This window comes from Diceros bicornis, unplaced genomic scaffold (genome assembly GCF_020826845.1).
Source record: "Diceros bicornis minor isolate mBicDic1 unplaced genomic scaffold, mDicBic1.mat.cur scaffold_161_ctg1, whole genome shotgun sequence".
Taxonomy (NCBI): Eukaryota; Metazoa; Chordata; class Mammalia; order Perissodactyla; family Rhinocerotidae; genus Diceros; species Diceros bicornis.
The window spans coordinates 681,185-699,405 of NW_026691067.1; the positions used below are offsets into that span (position 1 = coordinate 681,185).

General features: G+C 37.2%; 1 protein-coding gene and 1 long non-coding RNA gene across 2 annotated transcripts; both read left to right on the top strand.

The window, feature by feature from the left end:
• The first annotated feature begins 3,202 nt into the window (after positions 1-3,202).
• Positions 3,203-9,104, top strand: LOC131402593 (uncharacterized). Its single transcript, XR_009218801.1, has 4 exons — positions 3,203-3,258; positions 3,342-3,449; positions 7,562-7,606; positions 9,053-9,104. It is a non-coding gene; the product is annotated as an uncharacterized LOC131402593 (long non-coding RNA).
• A 46-nt stretch (positions 9,105-9,150) lies between these two features.
• Positions 9,151-15,872, top strand: LOC131402591 (5'-3' exoribonuclease 2-like). The gene is made up of 4 exons (XM_058537256.1): positions 9,151-9,184; positions 11,603-11,721; positions 14,030-14,165; positions 15,679-15,872. Exons 1-4 carry the CDS (start codon positions 9,164-9,166, stop codon positions 15,802-15,804), a joined length of 402 nt encoding a protein of 133 aa, XP_058393239.1. The 5' UTR covers positions 9,151-9,163; the 3' UTR covers positions 15,805-15,872.
• The last annotated feature ends 2,349 nt before the right edge of the window (positions 15,873-18,221 follow it).

Genomic DNA, 18,221 nt, shown 5'->3' on the forward strand with positions numbered 1-18,221 from the left:
CTAGTTTCATCCATGTTTAGCATATATCAGAGTTTCATTCCTCTTTAAGGTTGACTAATATCCCATTGTATGTGTTTATCACATTTTGTTTGGACACTTGGGTTATTTTTACCTTTTGACTGTTGTGAATAATGCTGCTGTGATCATTGGTGGACAAGTATCTGTATGCCACATCAATGCTTTGGGTGTATACCTGTGAGTGATTCCTGCTTTCATTTCTTTGGGTATATACCTATGAGTGGAGTTGCTACATCATATGGTAATTCCATGTTTACCTTTTTGAGGAACTGCCACACTGTTTTCACAATCTCTGCCTTGTAATTGGGGCATTTAGAACATTTACGTTGAATGTGATTATTGATATGGTTAGATTTAAATCTGTCATCTTACTGTTTGTTTTCTGTCTCATCTGTTTTTTGTTTCCGTTCTTCATTTCTTCTTCTTTTGGTTTAAGTATTTTTTATGATCTCGTTTTATCTCTTTTTTTAGCCTTTTAACTATTAATTCATTCAACCATCAATTTCTTCACTTTGTGTCCTTGGCTCATGCAGTCCTCCATTCGTTAGCTTTCTGATCTTGGGAAAATGACTTAAACTCTCCTAAACTCGAAAGAACTGGAGCTTCTTGCATTACACCGCACTGCTCCCTACCATCTCTATCCTCTGGTCATTTCTGTATGAGAGCTGAAATAAGGCAGAGTGTCACCTTGTTTGACCTCAACTGGAACGTGTGTGTTGATAGACTGAAATTTTTCACTGCTCTGCTCATGTTTGCGAATGACCATGAGAATGCTGCAAATACTGATTTGGGATTCCAAAAAAATTTTAGTGAGTAGGTGAATTCACAAATATGAAACTTGTAAATAATGAAGATCAGCTATATATGTACCACCTAGGGTGGTTGTGTGGGTTAAATCAATTAATACAAGTTAAGTTCTTCAAACAATGCCTTAACACAGACTCAATTGATGTTTCAGAAATTTATTTGGTAAGTTAGTTTTTAGTAGTTTGTATGTCCAGGTATAAGTGAGGATATTTTTATGTCTAATTTTTGGTGACATTGCATAGTGTAGAATTGTGCTCTTTTCATGTGGTGAAATCCAGGTTTCCTACCCTGCTTTTTTCCTGTCACTCCACTCGTCTACTTCATTTAGTCCTTTTTTTTTTTTTTTGCAAACATGCAGGCATGGCTTTAAGGGCTGGAAGGATTAATAATGAACAAAAGCGATGTTGCTCCCTGACCCTACATTCTGCTTTCTTCACTATGATGTGTTTTTTTTGGAGCTGGCTACTACATTTTTTAGGCAGCTTTATTGAGATGTGATTCCATACCATCCAATTCACCCATTTAAAGTTTATAATCCAGTGGGTTTTTTTAATATATTCACAGATGTGTGTAACCATCACCACAGTATTTTTTAGAATATTTTCATCACCGCAAAAAGAAGCCTGAACTCTTCAGCTACCATCCCTTTATCCCCTACCCTGTTTACCCCATCCCTAAGCAACCACTAAGCTACTTTTTGTCTCTATAGATTTCCCTATTCTGACTTTCCTATGAATAGAATCATATAGTATAGGTTTTTTTTTGGCTGGTTTCTTTCACTTAGCATTATATTTTCAAGGTACATTTATGTTGTAATATATAATACAAAATATACCATTTTAACTATTTTTAAGTGTGTAATTGAACAGCATTAAATATATTCAGGTTGCTTCATTTTTAAAATAAAGAGAAGACTATTTTTGATTAGATTTTTTACGTACTGTCTCTGTTCCCTCTCATAGAAATGTGTCTTTGAAAATTCTTTAAAGACACATTCAAAAGCATGCATGTGCTCATTCTTTCTACTCTCCACTTTTTCTAACATAGCTTGTAAGTATACGAGGCTTAAGTCTCATTGGTAATAATGTCCATGGCACATGATTTGTTTGTACAAGTAATGTTTCAAATGGTTATTCTTAAAAGGAACTACAAATCAAATATATTAAACTTGTTGATACTTGAAACTTCTTGATACTTTTCAGTTACTCCTAGTTTCTGCATATTTTGGGTTCACTTGATTATATCCAGTCTCTAAAGAGGTTTCTATCTGTTTTAAGAATATGGTACCTCTTTAAAAGACATAGTGAGTGAAAAGAGCAGGTAAGAAATATACTGTATGCTCACAGAGAAGGGTCTAGAGGCATACACATCAAAATACTGGTTGGCTATCCGTCAGAGATTGGCAAACTCCAGCCCTCTAGATTTGGCCTGTGAGCTAAGAATGGTTTTTACTTTTTTTTTTATTTTTTACTTTTAAAGGAAGATTAGCCGTGAACTAACATCTGTGCCAGTCTTCCTCTATGTTATATGTGGGTTGCCGCCACAGCACGGCTGACTAGTGGTGTAGGTCTACGCCTAGGATCCGAACCTGCAAACCCTGGCCGCTAAAGCGGAGCATGCCAAACTTAAGCACTATGCAGGGGGCCGGCCCTGGTTTTTATATTTTTAAAAGGTTGTAAAAATGAAATAAAACATGAAAGAATATGCAACTGAGACCCTGTGTGTCCCGCACAGGCTAAAATATATATATTTACTATCTGGCCCTTTGCAAAAAACATTTGCCGATCCCTGGTTTAGGTATGATTGGGATTATGGGTAATTTTTAATTTTAAAATGGTTTGGTGAGTTCTTTTTTTATTTAGTACTTGTAATATTAAAATGGATCTTGCTTTAAAAAAAGCTATAATGTTCGTTTGGCTGGAAACAAATTACAGGGTTTAGAGTAGACTTGTTTAATCTTTACTCCTTTTGTTGCAGCATGATGAACTTGCAGATAGTCTTCCTTGTGCAGAAGGAGAGTTTATCTTCCTTCGTCTTGATGTTCTTCGTGAGGTATGTAGCAATAATCATTGGAATCAGCCCTCTAAAGCAGAGTGGCATTTCATAGCTTTAATGGCAGCATTCCTTTTTGGTTGTAGTATTTGGAAAGAGAGCTCACCATGGCCAGCCTACCGCTCACATTTGATGTCGAGAGGAGCACTGATGACTGGGTCTTCATGTGCTTCATGTGCTTTGTGGGAAATGACTTCCTTCCTCACCTGCCGTCGTTAGAGATTCGGTATGTGTGTTTGTGTGGGTTTTTAAACTACTGTTGTAGCCTTCTTGCTTACAGTGCGTACTGGTCCTAATACATAATGTTTGTTTCCTGGTGGCACGGAAGGTGCAATTGACCATTTGGTTAACATATACAAAAATGTGGTTCACAAAACTGGGGTGAATTCATTCTTGAATAATTTCAAAACAGAAGTATTTGCTTTTATAAGAAGATTATTTTACATGTATTTTATCACTTACAGGGTTACCTTACAGAAAGTGGTTATGTCAATCTGCAAAGAGTACAGATGATCATGTTAGCAGTTGGTGAAGTTGAGGATAGCATTTTTAAAAAGAGAAAGGATGATGAGGTAAAGTGTTTCTATTGCAGTAGCTAAATTGCTCCTGTCTCTAATATGCTGTGATGATCCTGTGATTGTACTTTTAACCTCTTTGAATGCATTGTTATATTATTATAGTGTATCAAACGCCAGTGTAATCATGAGTGGCCAGTGCTTTGATTATTTTATAAAGGCTGTGATGCTTGCTGTGTGGAACTGTGTATTGCACACTGTGTGAATTGCACTGTAATTTTTTTCTCTCTTCATAATCCTGATTAAGATAAAAATCCAAACACGTGTCTGATCAACGGGATGTGAAATGAGGGTTCCAAGACTGGGAGAATGCTGGGGATGAACTAGTGGATGCCATGTTTTATAGGAAATGTTGATGCTCTGGAAGTCAGGTGAAGACCTAGAAACTCTGTACTCTGGTAGTGGAGTGTAGGGGCCTCTGGGTTAGATAGCATCAGTCTAGGCAGAGGGTTGCAGCTCTGAGTAAGCAATTAAACATAAAAGAAAGAAATAAAATAATAAAGCACTTGAAAATTGATGACATATGATGGAGTGAGTGCTTAGCTGAGAAGTCCAGTCTGGCTTGGACAGTTGGGAGTGTGGTTGGGCCGTTCATGAGACAGCAAGCAGTGGGGGTAGAGCAGGTTGGGGTGAGGACAAGGTAGAAATTGAGGTTCATTTTGGAGATACAGAGTTGGAGGGGTCAAAGGACACCTGAGAGGAGAAAAGTCCGTGAAGCAGTTAGATGGATATGTGTAAAGCTCAGGGCAGAAGTCTTTTGGAAGGAGATTTGAGAACATTAGCAGAATACTTCACGTCATGAGTGTGAAGTTGAAATCCCTGGAGCTTTGTATGGAGTTCAAGTGCCTCCAACAGAAACCTTAAGAAGCGTAGATGTTAAGGAGTAAGGGGAGTCAGTTCTAGAGAGGTGGGAGGAAATCCCTGAAGAGATGAGAAGCCACTGGTGCTGCCGGAGGCGTCAGAGTGAGATAGGCCCCTAGTCCATGGCCAGGGGTTCAGAGGTCCTGAAGAGTTAGTGGGGTGGAGGGGCAGTAGCCTGGAGGCAGAGTAGGTTGCAGGGTGATTGTGCAAGAGTGGCAAGGGAGGCAAGCAGTGGGTAAAATGAGCAGATAGTAGCTTTTTAGAAAGAGAGTGAAGGAAATCCTTTTAGAAACTGATTTTATAAAAAGTCATATGGCTATTTTGAGCAAATAGCAACATAATCATATTGCTACATTGCTTCATTATCTCCTAACAGATTAAAACATGTCATTGCATCTGACAAGATTTTATATTTTCTTCAGCTTTGTATGCTATAGCTAGTGATCTCTTTTTTAGAACCTTGGGTACCATTTTATATACCAGTGTGAGTAGACTGTAAGTGTTCTTTTTAAAGCCTTTGGTACTTGGTAATGTTCTGTGATGGCAAGAATTTTTCACATGTAAAATTTAAATAGCATAACTGACTTTGTCTAGGATATCAAATGTCTATCAGGACAGCCATTTTTAACTAAGCCTTCAACAATTATGGTGGCTCCACCTGACCTGCTGCCATTTATGCTTAAGAAAAAGCTACACAGACGGTGTAGTACTTGGTGTAAAAGCCTCACGTTAGAACAGTCCTTTTATGTGGTTTTAGGTTACTCTGTACTATTAAGTATTGGTGATATTTGCCATTAGAGTGGGATGTATGGGATTTGATAGATACCAGAGTGCTTCAGATTTGAGTAATAAAGTTTCCAGCTGGCCTGGCAGAGAGGGCATTTTAAAGCTTTGGATCGTTTTTGGTATCCCTGACATCATATGATGTTTGTCAGCATAGTTGGACATCGGTGAAATTTATGAACCCTCAGAAATTCAATATGATAGTATCTAGGTGTGTGTATTTTCCCAGGAAGTGTGTCTCCGGCTTTTGACAGACTTCCAAAGAAGTTCATAGCACACAAAAATTAAAGATCAGTAAAGTCCAACCAGGTATACCTATTTTGCTTATGTGTAACTACCACCCTTAGAAATAGGTATTTAACTGACCAGCAGAATACATGGTAAAAGAGGAATACATCAATATTTATTATTAAAATTGAGCAGTTAGGTCAGAAATATGATGCTTTTTATTTTATGAGCTTTGATGTTTGCCTTTTGTCTTGCAAATCTTCTTCATTTATTCAGCATATATTTATTAAGTGTTTACCGTGTGCCAAATAGTATTCTGAGTGTTACTGCTACAACAAAAAACTAAAGAAAAAAAGCAGACAAAAATTCTTGACCTCATGGAGCTGATATTCTTCCGTGGGAGATGGACAATAAACACAAAAACTAAGTAAAGTGTGTAATGTGTTAGAGAGTGATAAGTGCTGTGAAGAAAAAAGCAGATGAGGAAATATCTGGGAAGGTGGACATGAGGACATTGCAGTTCTAGAAAAGATGACTAGAGAAGGCCTCACTGACAGATGACTTTGAAGGATATGAGGGAGTAATCATGCAGGTGTTTGCAGGAAGAGCATTTCAGACAGAAGGAACAGCCAGTGCAAAGGCTCTAGGGCAGGAGCTTACCCAGGATGTTCAGGGAACAGCAAGGAGCCAGTGTGACAGGCAGAGAGGAAGCAAAGGGAAAGTAGTAGGGGTAGGAGAGGAGGTCAGAAAGATGGTGGAGGGCCAGATCTGGTAGGACCCTATAGGTCGTTATAAGAACTTGAGCTTTCACTCTGCATCAGTGGAGGGTTTTGAGTATAAAAGTGACAAGATCTGACACATATTATAAAAGGATCACTCTAGCTGCCCTGTTGAGGCTAACTGTATGGAGGCAAAGATAGAAACAGTGAGCCCAATTAGGCTCTTTTGCGATAATCCAAGGGAGCCAACATGGTGGCAGTGGAGATTGATAAGAGGTAATTGGATTCTGAACATGTTTTGAAGGTAAAACTAGTGGATTTGGCTGGTGAATTAAATGCTAGGGGTGAGAGAAGGAAAGCTATTAAGAATGACTCCAAAGCATTTTGTCTGAGCAATTGAAAAATGGTCTGAGCTGCTGTGATAAAGAAGACTGGGAGGCACAGAGCTAGGGGTGGGGATGCCATTTGGGGCATGTGAAGTTTGTACACCCAAGTGGAGATGTTGAGTGGGGAGAGGTCCTGACTGGGGAGTCATCAGCACGTAGATGGTGTTTAAAGCCGTGAGACTAGATGATCACTCCCATGAGAGTGAGAGGTCCAAGTACTGGGTGAAGAGGAACGCCAATGTTAAGGTGTTGGGAAGTTGAGGAGTGAAGGCATTCAGCAAGAGTGAAAGAGGAGAACCAGGTGAGTGTAGCGTCCTGGAAGCCAAGTGAAGAGCACGGATCAAGAAGGAAGAGTCACGGTCAGATACGGACTGAAAACTGAGTAATGGATTTCACAGTCTGTGGGTCATTGGTGACCTAGATGAGTTTAAAGATGGGGCAAAAGCTTGATTAAAGGAATTGGTGGTGTTGCTGTCTGAGGAGGTTTTAAGGTGGTCAGTCACCATGTGTCCAGCATTCAGCCCCTCTCCTGGCAGAAAGCACAAAGTTCAGATCTCAATAGGGTGTTATATTGCAGGTGGCAGTACTGACTTGGAAGTGATGGAAGTGCAGCTGCTGGTAGAATGACAGTCAGTACAGGACCTGCTGGCCGCTGTTTCAGTCCACAGCAGCAGCCCTGGCCACCGTAGCTGTCGTCTCAGTGCCTTGATGCTCACAGAAACTTGGGCGTGGGAGGAATGCTTTCTGGGCTAAAGGAGGCCTTTGAGTGGCCCAGAGTAAGTGGGGAGTTGCTTATTTGTATCTTGTCCGTATTGGTGGGCTACTTGCTCCAGGGTAAAACAGAGGGTCTTTGTTATGACTCTTGCATTCTTTCCTGAAATGATATCAAAAACTATCTGAAAAAAATTAAGAGGAATAATTAAAGTGTATCTAAACTCAATTTAGAATGCTCTCTGTCTATCTAAAGTTCTGATAAGCAACACTTTGAACATATAGTCCATTGCCTAGTTTAATTAGTTACGTTTCTGGGGTCTTCCTTTAAAACTTTGTCTCCCAAATCATTCCTGGTAATGTTTAACTCTTACATTTTTGTGTAATTATTTGACAGAATATGTGGATTTTATACTTTTAGGACAGTTTTAGAAGACGACAGAAAGAAAAGAGAAAGAGAATGAAGGTGAGTTTTAATTAATTTCATCAGATTGGCAATAACATACATTTACAATTTGGGAGGAAGATAGCTTTTTATTCCTTATCCAGTAGTTTGTTAGGGACATAATGTCTACCCAGCTGCCTCTTACCTGGAGAAAGAATGCTGGTGTCAGTTTTAAAGAAGTCCTTTCTAAGCTCTAGAGTCTGAGGGGATACACTTGATGGGCCAGAGGGGCCGGGTAGCACTTAGCTATTTGAATTTTTTACGGTAATTGGGTATTGTTTTTGTAATAAAAATAGTTAGGTCTTTGTATCTTCTTGAAAGTTACTACACTCTGTCTATATCCTTGTCAGGTTACTCTTCCTAGAACACAACACTCGAAACTTTGTTGTTTCTCTGCTCAGAAATTACCAGTGACTCCTTAGTTCCCGCAGAATCCAGTTCTGTCTTAGTCTGGCGTGCAGAGCATACTATGATCTGGTCAAGTTCTCACCCTGCTTTCCCCAGTTGTCTTCTAAATATACCAGGTCCCTCCTGACTCAGAGCATTGCCTTTGTTTGGTCCCTCTCAATGGGTTTCTGACTTCACGGCTCCCTCCCATCTTACGTTTTCCACGAGGCCTCCCTATTGCTTCCGCTTGTAATCCAGGTTGAGCAGTCCTTCCTTTTAACTCGAGTGCTTCTCGCTTGTGATATTTGTTTTCTTAGTTAATTGCATAACACTTTATAGTCACTTAACTTCTTAAGTTTTTGTTTTTCTTGTCTTCCTTACTGGATTTTAAACAAATGGAGTTTGGGGACTACCTTTTATTATTATATTTTATTAGAATCGAGCAATTTCAGGAACCTATAAGGGAGAAAAGTAGAGTTGTTTATTGTTGCAGGTGGGTTCAGAACCACTTAGATAGGGAAGGGCGTGTCTGATGTCTACCTCATATATTATTATTTTCTTTCAGTCAGTGTCTGTTTAAAAAATATCTTTTATCAGTCAGCCGTGACTGTCACCTACTGTAGCTATAATCATAGCTCTGACTAATTGGAAACAAAGAGTTAAATTCCATCAAGGTGAAGGATAAATAGAAGTTGTATTTCCTAAGTATAAATCAAACTCTTGGCTTATTTTTTTACCTTAATAGTTATCTTTATTTGCCTAAAATTGTGTCTTGAATGCGTTTTGAAATTGTAAGTGAACATAAGGGAATAACCTAATGAGATTTGAATAGCTTCTATGTATCAGAAAAGTGTATTATATGTACTTTTATAGCAGAGTTATTAAATATTACAGACTATTGTTTACAGGGTAAGTTACCATCAAATCAAACTGTAGACAACCCTGTAATGTTAACGGAAATCCATTTCGTCTTTAAAGAGCTTACAGCAGGGACTCTTTTCCATTGCCTTCATTTCTTCCTGTCATCTAACTGTGTTGTGATTTAATTTTAATTTCTACATTCCTTTCCATTTATGTTAGAGAGATCAACCAGCTTTCACTCCTGGTGGAATATTAACCCCTCATGCCTCGGGTTCAAGAAATTCACCAGGTTCTCAAGTAGCCAATAATCCGAGACAAGCAGCCTATGAAATGAGGATGCAGAATAATTCTGTAAGTAACTTATTTTTATGTAGCATTGAAGAGTGGTGACTTTCAGATGCCTCTTACAGTTGTGTGTGAATTTTATCACTTAGCCTGGAGTTGTTTTGTTTTATAGTTTTTCTCAATTTCTTTTGCCTTGAGATATCTTTAACTCTGTTAAATCCTTATTAATATGAAAATATCTAAATGATGTGAAAGAAAAGAACATACATGTAAGTGTGGATAGCTAAGTGGCTGCAGTGTTTCTCTAATGCAGTCGGGCCACAGTGCTTCCTGCTTCCCCAAAGGTAGTGGGTGGTGATGGTGCTAGAAGCATGACAGGACATCCAAATATCTCATAGCTAGAGCAAGAGAAGACGGTGGTTTTGCTGCCGTATTTCCCCTTTCCTCCCAGGGGTCAGTTATGGGCATTTTGCAGGATAGTATTCCTCAGTTTGTCAAATACAGGTACTCCTCACTGCCTAAACTCTCACTCTCCAACTCAGACGTGGAATATATCTGAATACATATTTTAAGGTAGCTCTCATTATCCAAAATTTTTTTAGAGCTCTTTTTTTTTGTTGCTGGGAAAGATTTGCCCTGAGCTAACATCTGTTGCCAGTCTTCCTCTTTTTTTCCCCCTCCTCAAAGCCCTAGTACGTAGTTGTATATTCTTGTTATAAGTCCTTCTAGTTCTATGTGAGCCGCCACCTCAGCATGGCTACTGTCAGACAAGTGGTGTGGTTCTGCGTCCAGGAACCGAACCTGGGCTGCCAAAGCGGAGTGCGCCAAACTTTTTTGTGAGGGAGATCAGCCCTGAGCTAACATCCATGCTAATCCTCCTCTTTTTGCTGAGGAAGACCAGCTCTGAGCTAACATCTATTGCCAATCCTCCTCCTTTTTTTTTCCCCCCCAAAGCCCCGGTAGATAGTTGTATGTCATAGTTGCACATCCTTCTAGTGGCTATATGTGGAACGCAGCCTCAGCACGGTCGGACAAGCGGTGCGTCAGTGCGCGCCTGGGATCCGAACCCGGGCCGCTAGTAGCAGAGCGCACGCACTTAACCGCTAAGCCACGGGGCCAGCCCTGAGCGCGCTGACCTTTAACCACTAGGCCACAGGGCTGGCCCCTGTTTTCTTTTTTCTTTTCTTTTTTTTTTTGATAGTATTAGCCATACAGTATCATGAATAAAATTGATATTATACATTTATTAAAGGAAAGTGTTGTGAGCTCTATGTGAAATATGGTTTTGCTTTGTTGTAACTTTTCTTGGCCTTTGGTGTGAACTACCTTCATGCTGAGGTTTTAGTTACAGTATCATTAAAATAGGCTCCTGAGTTCTCGATTTAAAAATAATTTACTTGAAATATCTAATACACTGTGAATAACAGAAGAAAAACTTTACCATGAAAACATTTTCTGCCACTTAGGTTTTTGGTCATTTAACATTAAAGTTGCAGAACATTTTAATTTTTGTGTGTGTGTGTGTGTGAGAAAGATTGGCTCTGAGCTAACGTCTGTTGTCAATCTTTCTCTTTTTGCTGAGGAAGTAAGTTTGGCCCTAAGCTAACATCCATGCCATCCTCCTCTATTTTGTATGTAGGATGCCACCACAGCATGACTTGCTGAGTGATGTGTAGCTGTGCGCCCGGGATCTGAACCTGTGAACCCCGGGCCGCTGAAGTGGAGTGTGTGAACTTAACCACTATGCCACCAAGCTGCCCCTAATTTTTTAGTTAAATATTAAAATACTTTAGGGTGCTACTATGTTCATTGAGTTAGGTACAAAGGGAAGATAATGGTAAATTTAAAGTGGTATCCAAGTCTTTGAAATAATAATAAAAGCTGCATTTTTCTAAGATGACTAATAGATTTTATTTGTACAATGAATTTTAAAACAACATGTATAAAATAGTTTAACAGATATCTGGCGGAGTCTCATTAAACTGTTGCTTTCTGGAATGGTTGTACTAGGTTGAACCACTTACATCTAACTTTATTCTCACCAGCATTGAGTATTTTATGTATTAATTTATATACATATATATATATTTTTCCCCTTGCAGCTTTGTTAGTTAATTGGTGGAAAGTGATCACAAATTCATAACACCAGGGAACCACCAAAGGAAAAAAATGTTCAAGTCCTATAATTAAAAAAAAAATCTATGAAATTAAGTTTTTCTTATTTGTTCTGAAGCAGTTTTTACCTTAATGTTCAAATTCTTTTGAGTTTAAGCGTAGGAGGCTTGGTACTATATTATTCTATTTTGGAGAGGTAGAGTAGGCCAAGATCAGTCTTTATACTTTCTAAATATATTTACCATATCTATTTAATAGCTTAAAAAAAATGTATTACTGTGGAGCATGGTGGTAACAGTAGTTGGATGTAACTTCTTATGTGAAATGAATAATTAAATCCTTCCTCTGTAATGTCATAATTGTCTACAGAGTCCTTCAGTATCTCCTAATACGAGTTTCACTTCTGATGGCTCCTCGTCTCCGATAGGAGAAATTAAGCGAAAAGCAGAAGACAGTGACAGTGAACCTGAACCAGAGGATAACGTCAGGTGAAGCCATATTTTGGCAGCACTTTGTTAGCAAATTGCTGAAATAGATGCCGTCTAATTAATGCTATTTAGCTTAGAGCAGCAGTGCCTTCAGATGCTTGCCTGTGATCTTTTTATCCTCCAGTAATTAATGTGGAGGGTTAGGGTAGTCAGTAAATTCCAGTGAGATGTGTAAGCTATAGCTGTTAAACCTAAGTATCTAGATTAGTATGCATGCTGGTTTTCGTCCTCCAAGCCACTTTTCCCTCTGAGACCAGGCACTAGATCGGCTAGACATGAAGTGTTTAGCTCTATGTGATCTGAATGTTACTGTTATGAGATTAAATTTTCAAGCTGCTTAACCCAGAAAGTTCAGTTACATTTGGTTACTTGATATAGTTTGTTTTAATCATCTCAATTGAAAAGTTTCTTCTTTAAAATGAAATATGCAAAAGGCTTTCGGTTAAGAGATAAATGTATTTTTAAAAACCACGAACTTGCATATGCACCAACTATATTTCATGACAGAGAAGATTCTCATTAGCTATATACTTAAAATTTATATAGGAAAATTTATATAGGAAAATTGGATTCTTTAATTTATACAGAAGTTTGAGATCATTATATAATAAGATTTAACAGCTTCTTGTGTGATTAAATCTGGATTTGAACCCTGGGCTCAAGTGCAAAGGGCCAACAACCTCAATAATTGTAACTCATTTAGAATTTTGCAAAATGATTTATTTGAAAGTTAAACATTAGTGGTTCACAGCTCATGCTTCTTTTATAGGACGTGGATGATGTGTTTGTATTTATGATTAGAAACTTCAGAAGTGTGATGTCTGGTTCTGTATTTTCCCAACATCTTTTGATGACAGATTCAGAGATCTGTGGTGACTTGTGATTGAGCATCTACCTGATCTGAGTTTTTATCCTCTGCTTCTGCAACTCTTGGAGTATATTTTTTGTTTTACCATGTAGCCATCATGATCAATATCAGCTTAATAGTTAACTTGATTTTTTTTAGTACTTTATTGTTTAATTTTGGTGCTGAAGATAATCAAAGTAGAATTGCTTCTATCAAGAAATGCTTGGAGTTCTTAGCATTTATTTCATTAGTAGTTTCTGTAAAATAGTGATATTCAACATTATGGATAGAAGATATTTCTCCTAATTGATGTTCTGTAAATCTTTTGCATGGGGGCAAAGTTAAAATTGGTATGGTGTAAGGGCCGGCACGGTGGCACAGCAGTTAAGTGTGCGCACTCCGCTTCAGCGGCCTGGGGTTCGCAGGTTCAACCGCTTGTCAACCCATGCTGTGGCGGCATCCCCTATAAAGTAAAGGAAGATGGGCATGGATGTTAGCCTAGGGCCAATCTTCCACAGCAAAAAGGGGGAGGATTGGCATTGGATGTTAGCTCAGGGCTGATCGTCCTCAAAAAAAAAAGTAAATAAAAAAATTGATATGGTGTATTCTGAAACATGACTGCAATTAATTAGTAAGATCTGGCACATGGTAGAAAAGAGCCCTTAATGGAGAATCATCCTGATGTTCTTGATCATTCTTGATTTTTTTTTAGTATTCTTTGGCATCTTTAAATCTTTCAGAGATTGAGAAATGAGTACTTAAAAAAATAAAAAAATATACTTTGAGTGAAAATGTGGTTTTTCACATTGTATTTTCAGTGATTAATGAAAATTTAGTGAATTGATGACCTCCTTCTAGGTTTTACCAGAACGTGTGTGTGTGTGTCCATGTCCTTCACTTATGCCAACAATGCTTTGCTGAATGATGGAGAAGGCCCAAGGATAGGGAGAGTAGGTATATACATAATTTCTGCCTGGCTTCTAGATTATTCTTTTTTAAAAAAGTAATTTAGTTGACTTTCTTTGTGTAATTTAGATATACTTTAACAAACTGAGAAACTTGAACTATATAAAATATCTTCAGTATTTGCATCTTAAAATGTAGTTTTAGAATTGTTCTACAATCAAAAAAACATGTAAAACAGTATGAAAATCTGAGCAAACAAGTGTTGTGTATCTACTTTAATAAATGGTTATTCTCTTTTTTTTTTTACTGTAGTTTTGTAATGATCTTTGTAGAATCAGTGTTTGAGTTTTTAACGTTTAACTATCTTTAAGTTGATAATAAATCCTGTGAAAGTGGACTTTTTAGAAATAATTAAATGAAGCTATGTTAATATTACTGTTTAACTCGTTTACATTTTACCTGGCTATTAAGTATAAATTGATTTGGATGATAAATTGGTAGCTAGTTACTGAAAGTGTATTAATTCAACATGAACTGGCTTTGCCTGATTTTTAGGCTTTGGGAAGCTGGGTGGAAGCAGCGGTACTACAAGAACAAATTTGACGTTGATGCAGCTGATGACAAATTCCGTCGTAAAATTGTACAGTCTTACGTTGAAGGGCTCTGCTGGGTTCTTCGATATTATTACCAGGTACAAAATGAATATTCTCCTCTAAATGTCTAGTTAATCATTTTAAGAAAATAGTTATTTCTATAATAGTGTGTGTTGTTGAGCTATATTCTGAAATTGAACCCAGAATCATATTTTCAAGCTTCCTATAAAGAAATTCATTACTTTAAATAAGATTTGTTTGTAAAGCCTTTGAAGCTCCTTAGGTGTTAATATATAAACGAAGCTAATTTTTGTTATGCTAAAGAATTTCAGCGTTAAATACTGTGGTTGAGAGTACTTGGTCTTTAAAATTATTCAAGTTTATTGTTTTGTTTAATTGGAATAAAAAATAACAGAGTAACTAATACACAGTCGCTAAATGGCTGAACAAAGGACAAAAGCCTGGAAAATAACTGGTAAGAATTTGAAAGGAATTTGAATGCTCCCATTTCCTCCATATAGTGTAGTGATGTTACATGAAGTGCATTCTCATTGGAGTAATCTGTATCTGACTTAAAGCTTTTGATAAATGAGATGTCAGATTGGTGAGAGATTAGGCGGAAATATAGGGGATTGTAGCACTGATAATACCTGGTTTCGTGCTTGGGGAGTGAAGCAAATTTGATGTGACTTGGGAATAGGTGAAGTTTGTTGGAAAGTAGAAAGTAATTTAATACACTAAGTATCAATTGTAAAATATTCTCATTTCGTGTTTTACTCCGACCCTCAACATTTTTCTCCCCAAAGCTCCCAGTACCTAGTTGTATATCCTAGTTGTAAATCCTTCTGGTTCTTGTATGTGGGACACCGCCTCAGCATGGCTTGATGAGCGATGAGTAGGTCCGAGCCCAGGATTCAAACCGGCGAACCCTGGGCCGCTGAAGTGGAACGTGTGAACTTGACTGCTGTGCCACTGGGCCGGCTCTGACCCTAAGGATTTTAATTCACTAGGCGCAGAGTCAAAACTCATTTCAGGAAGGCTTCTCTTTTCTTTGAGTATAACTTACTGTTTTTTCTTTTTGATTGGTTTACTTAAATATTTTTAAAGTAAAGAGAATGTTGTCACATGAAAATATAATAGGGAATTGTAAAATGAAACTTTTGGCTCTTTTACTCTCAGTCACTCTTCTAGTGATGTCCCTTACCCACCTGTACACTCAGTGAGTGTCAGCTGCAGTTGTTCTTCATTTTATGGGATGATAGCAGCTCTCGAGTTGGAAGGAAATGTCACCAAACACATTTTAAGGATAAAAATCTTCACCAAATTGTGTTTGTTAGTATAAAGTTTGGTATTAACTACTGATTATTAAAGATGCTTTGCAGTATTTTGTAAATCAAGGAGCCGTCGATACGAAGTAAAAGTTTAGATTTAATCCAAACATCTTTTAGGACTCATGGAAAAAAAATAATATATGGCATGTATACCAAAAGTCATATGTTTTATCAATAGAATATTATAGGTTGATAGTTTAATTTTTTTGTCTTTACCGTGTCCATCATTAACATAGATTTGTTTTTGTTGTTGTTTTCTGTTTGTTTTTACTGATTTTAGGGCTGTGCTTCCTGGAAGTGGTATTATCCATTTCATTATGCACCATTTGCTTCAGACTTTGAAGGTATTGCAGACATGCCTTCTGATTTTGAGAAGGGTACTAAACCGGTAAGCTTGAGTATTTAGAGCCATAACATTTGTAGAATTTTGGCTTAGATAAAAATTGTGTCTTATCTTAAACTTTTTTTCTTTCTTGCAGTTTACACCACTGGAACAACTTATGGGAGTTTTTCCAGCTGCAAGTGGTAACTTCCTACCTCCATCGTGGCGGAAGCTCATGAGTGATCCTGTGAGTGTCTTAGTTTTTGAGTGTGTTGATAACTGGATTTTTGTCGTACATTTTGCTAGCACTAGTCACAATTGCTTTTGCATCTTATAGTTACAATAGTGAAGTCCAGAAACAAAGTAAAAGTATTTGGATTCTTCTGTATATTTTTTACTACTTTTTTTTTCCCTGCTTTCCTTGGCCATCAGTACCCTACCCAGTAAATAAAATTGATATGTGTTTGGGAGAAATTCTTATAACAGTCATTTTGTTCTCAGCATACCTGTAAGTCATTATTTTTATTGGTTCCAGCCATGTGTGGTGGGTACCAGAGCATGAAGGCTGGTTTACCTGCAGTCACCACTGCATGTGTTTTGTGTCCTAGCTAGAAAGAGTGACACCCAGCTGAGAAGTAGGAATTATTAGAGTTAATAAACTCTTCACTGTCTTGGGCCCACAGTCGTCAGTTCTAAAATTCTTTTATAATAAGGCCTTTTTATTTTCATCTTTTAAAATAAAATTGTTAATTTTGTTTTTACTAGGCCCAGAATTAGTGACCTGATATCTTAAAAACATTTTTTAAAAGGAATGAAACTTCATTTTCTTATCAGGCCTGATAACTCGAATGAAAGTTGTATCAAATTCTTTATAACAGAAATATGTGACTTTTGTTTTGAATCTTTGCTTTTCTCCCTGATACAGGATTCTAGTATAATTGACTTCTACCCTGAAGATTTTGCTATTGATTTAAATGGGAAGAAATATGCCTGGCAAGGTAAAATTTAGACATTATTCCTTTTGGTTAAAATAATTTTCTCCTTTTGGTAAACTGTAAGCAGACATGATTTATGGGATGAAAGAATTTCTGTAAAAGATAAGTATTTTAAAGATTATATGTGAAATTTTGATATTTTTTCATCTAACCTGGGATTAGCAATGATTAACAGTGATTTTAATAGTAGCATTTTGATAAACAGTAAATTGAGTTGAAATAGATTAATGATTATATCTTTTGTCTCCTTTGTGATTAATTAATGGGATGTGGGACATGCTCCTTCCATCAGTAGCTCATTGACACCTTGTGAGGTTGCTGAGAGTTGTAGAAACATCAAGTGTCCATGTGGAGACTCACTTATACTCCATGGAAACTTTTGAAAAAAGTATTAGAAATTTAGTTTAAATACTTGGCATTAACCATTACTTAAAGTTTATTTATTATTTACATATCTATTTTCTCATTCCTTCTGTTCACAGATTTTGTAAGAATGACAATGTAAAATTAGTACTAAATTTAAGGTACTGTTTATCACTCACCAAATGTGTGATGATGACTGAATGTAAAACACAGTGGAGAATCTCACACAGTGAGCCAACGATTATTTCACACCTAAGCCCCTTTCAGCAAATTATTTTAACCTTTTCTTCCACCATATATTTTTCTAGGATAATCAGCAGTTTGGTAAAATCATGTTTTCAGTCTTTTTCCTGTATTATTCCCTGTGATGCAGATGACCAGTAAAATGACTCAAAGAGAATTGTGGCGCAAAGGGGGATAAATAATAATTTATAAATTGAAAATCATTATTTTATGAGATTTTAGGGTTGACTTTTGGTTATGTAGTAACAGAAATTTCATATTACTTTAATGGAATGATAATGAGAATTGCAGCCTATTGATCAGGGTTGTGTAAGTGTTGTGGTCTGTGGTCATATTTTGTTATATGTCAGTGGATTGGGGCCTTAGGTTGTTTTTGAACGTGTTTTGTGGAGGATGTTTTGATTAAACTGGAAGGAGAAGAGACATAGGAGAATGGGAGGCAATAAAGTAATAGTATAAATACATAAATAAGTAAATATGTTTATGTAAGTGTTTGTTAAATAAGTCCTTGCCTGGATTTTTAAATAAATAAGTAAATATATAAGCATGCAGATGACTTGCGGAGTATATCAATGTAGTATAAATCATCCAGAGGAAAAGGAAGGCAATGCACAACAGTTACAGTTTCTCCACATCCTTGCCAAGATTTGTTATTTTCTGTTTTTTGATAGTAGCCATCCTAATGGGTGTGCAGTGGTGATCACTGTGTTTTTGCTTTCCGTTTTCCTAATAATTAGTGATGTTGAACCTTTTTTTCATGTGCTTATTGGCTGTTTCTGCCTCTCCTTTGGAGAAATATCTATTCAAGTCCCTTGCCCATTTTTGAATTGGGTTTTTGTTGTATTGTAGGAATACTTTATATATTCTGGACACTAATCTCTTATCAGATATATGATTTGC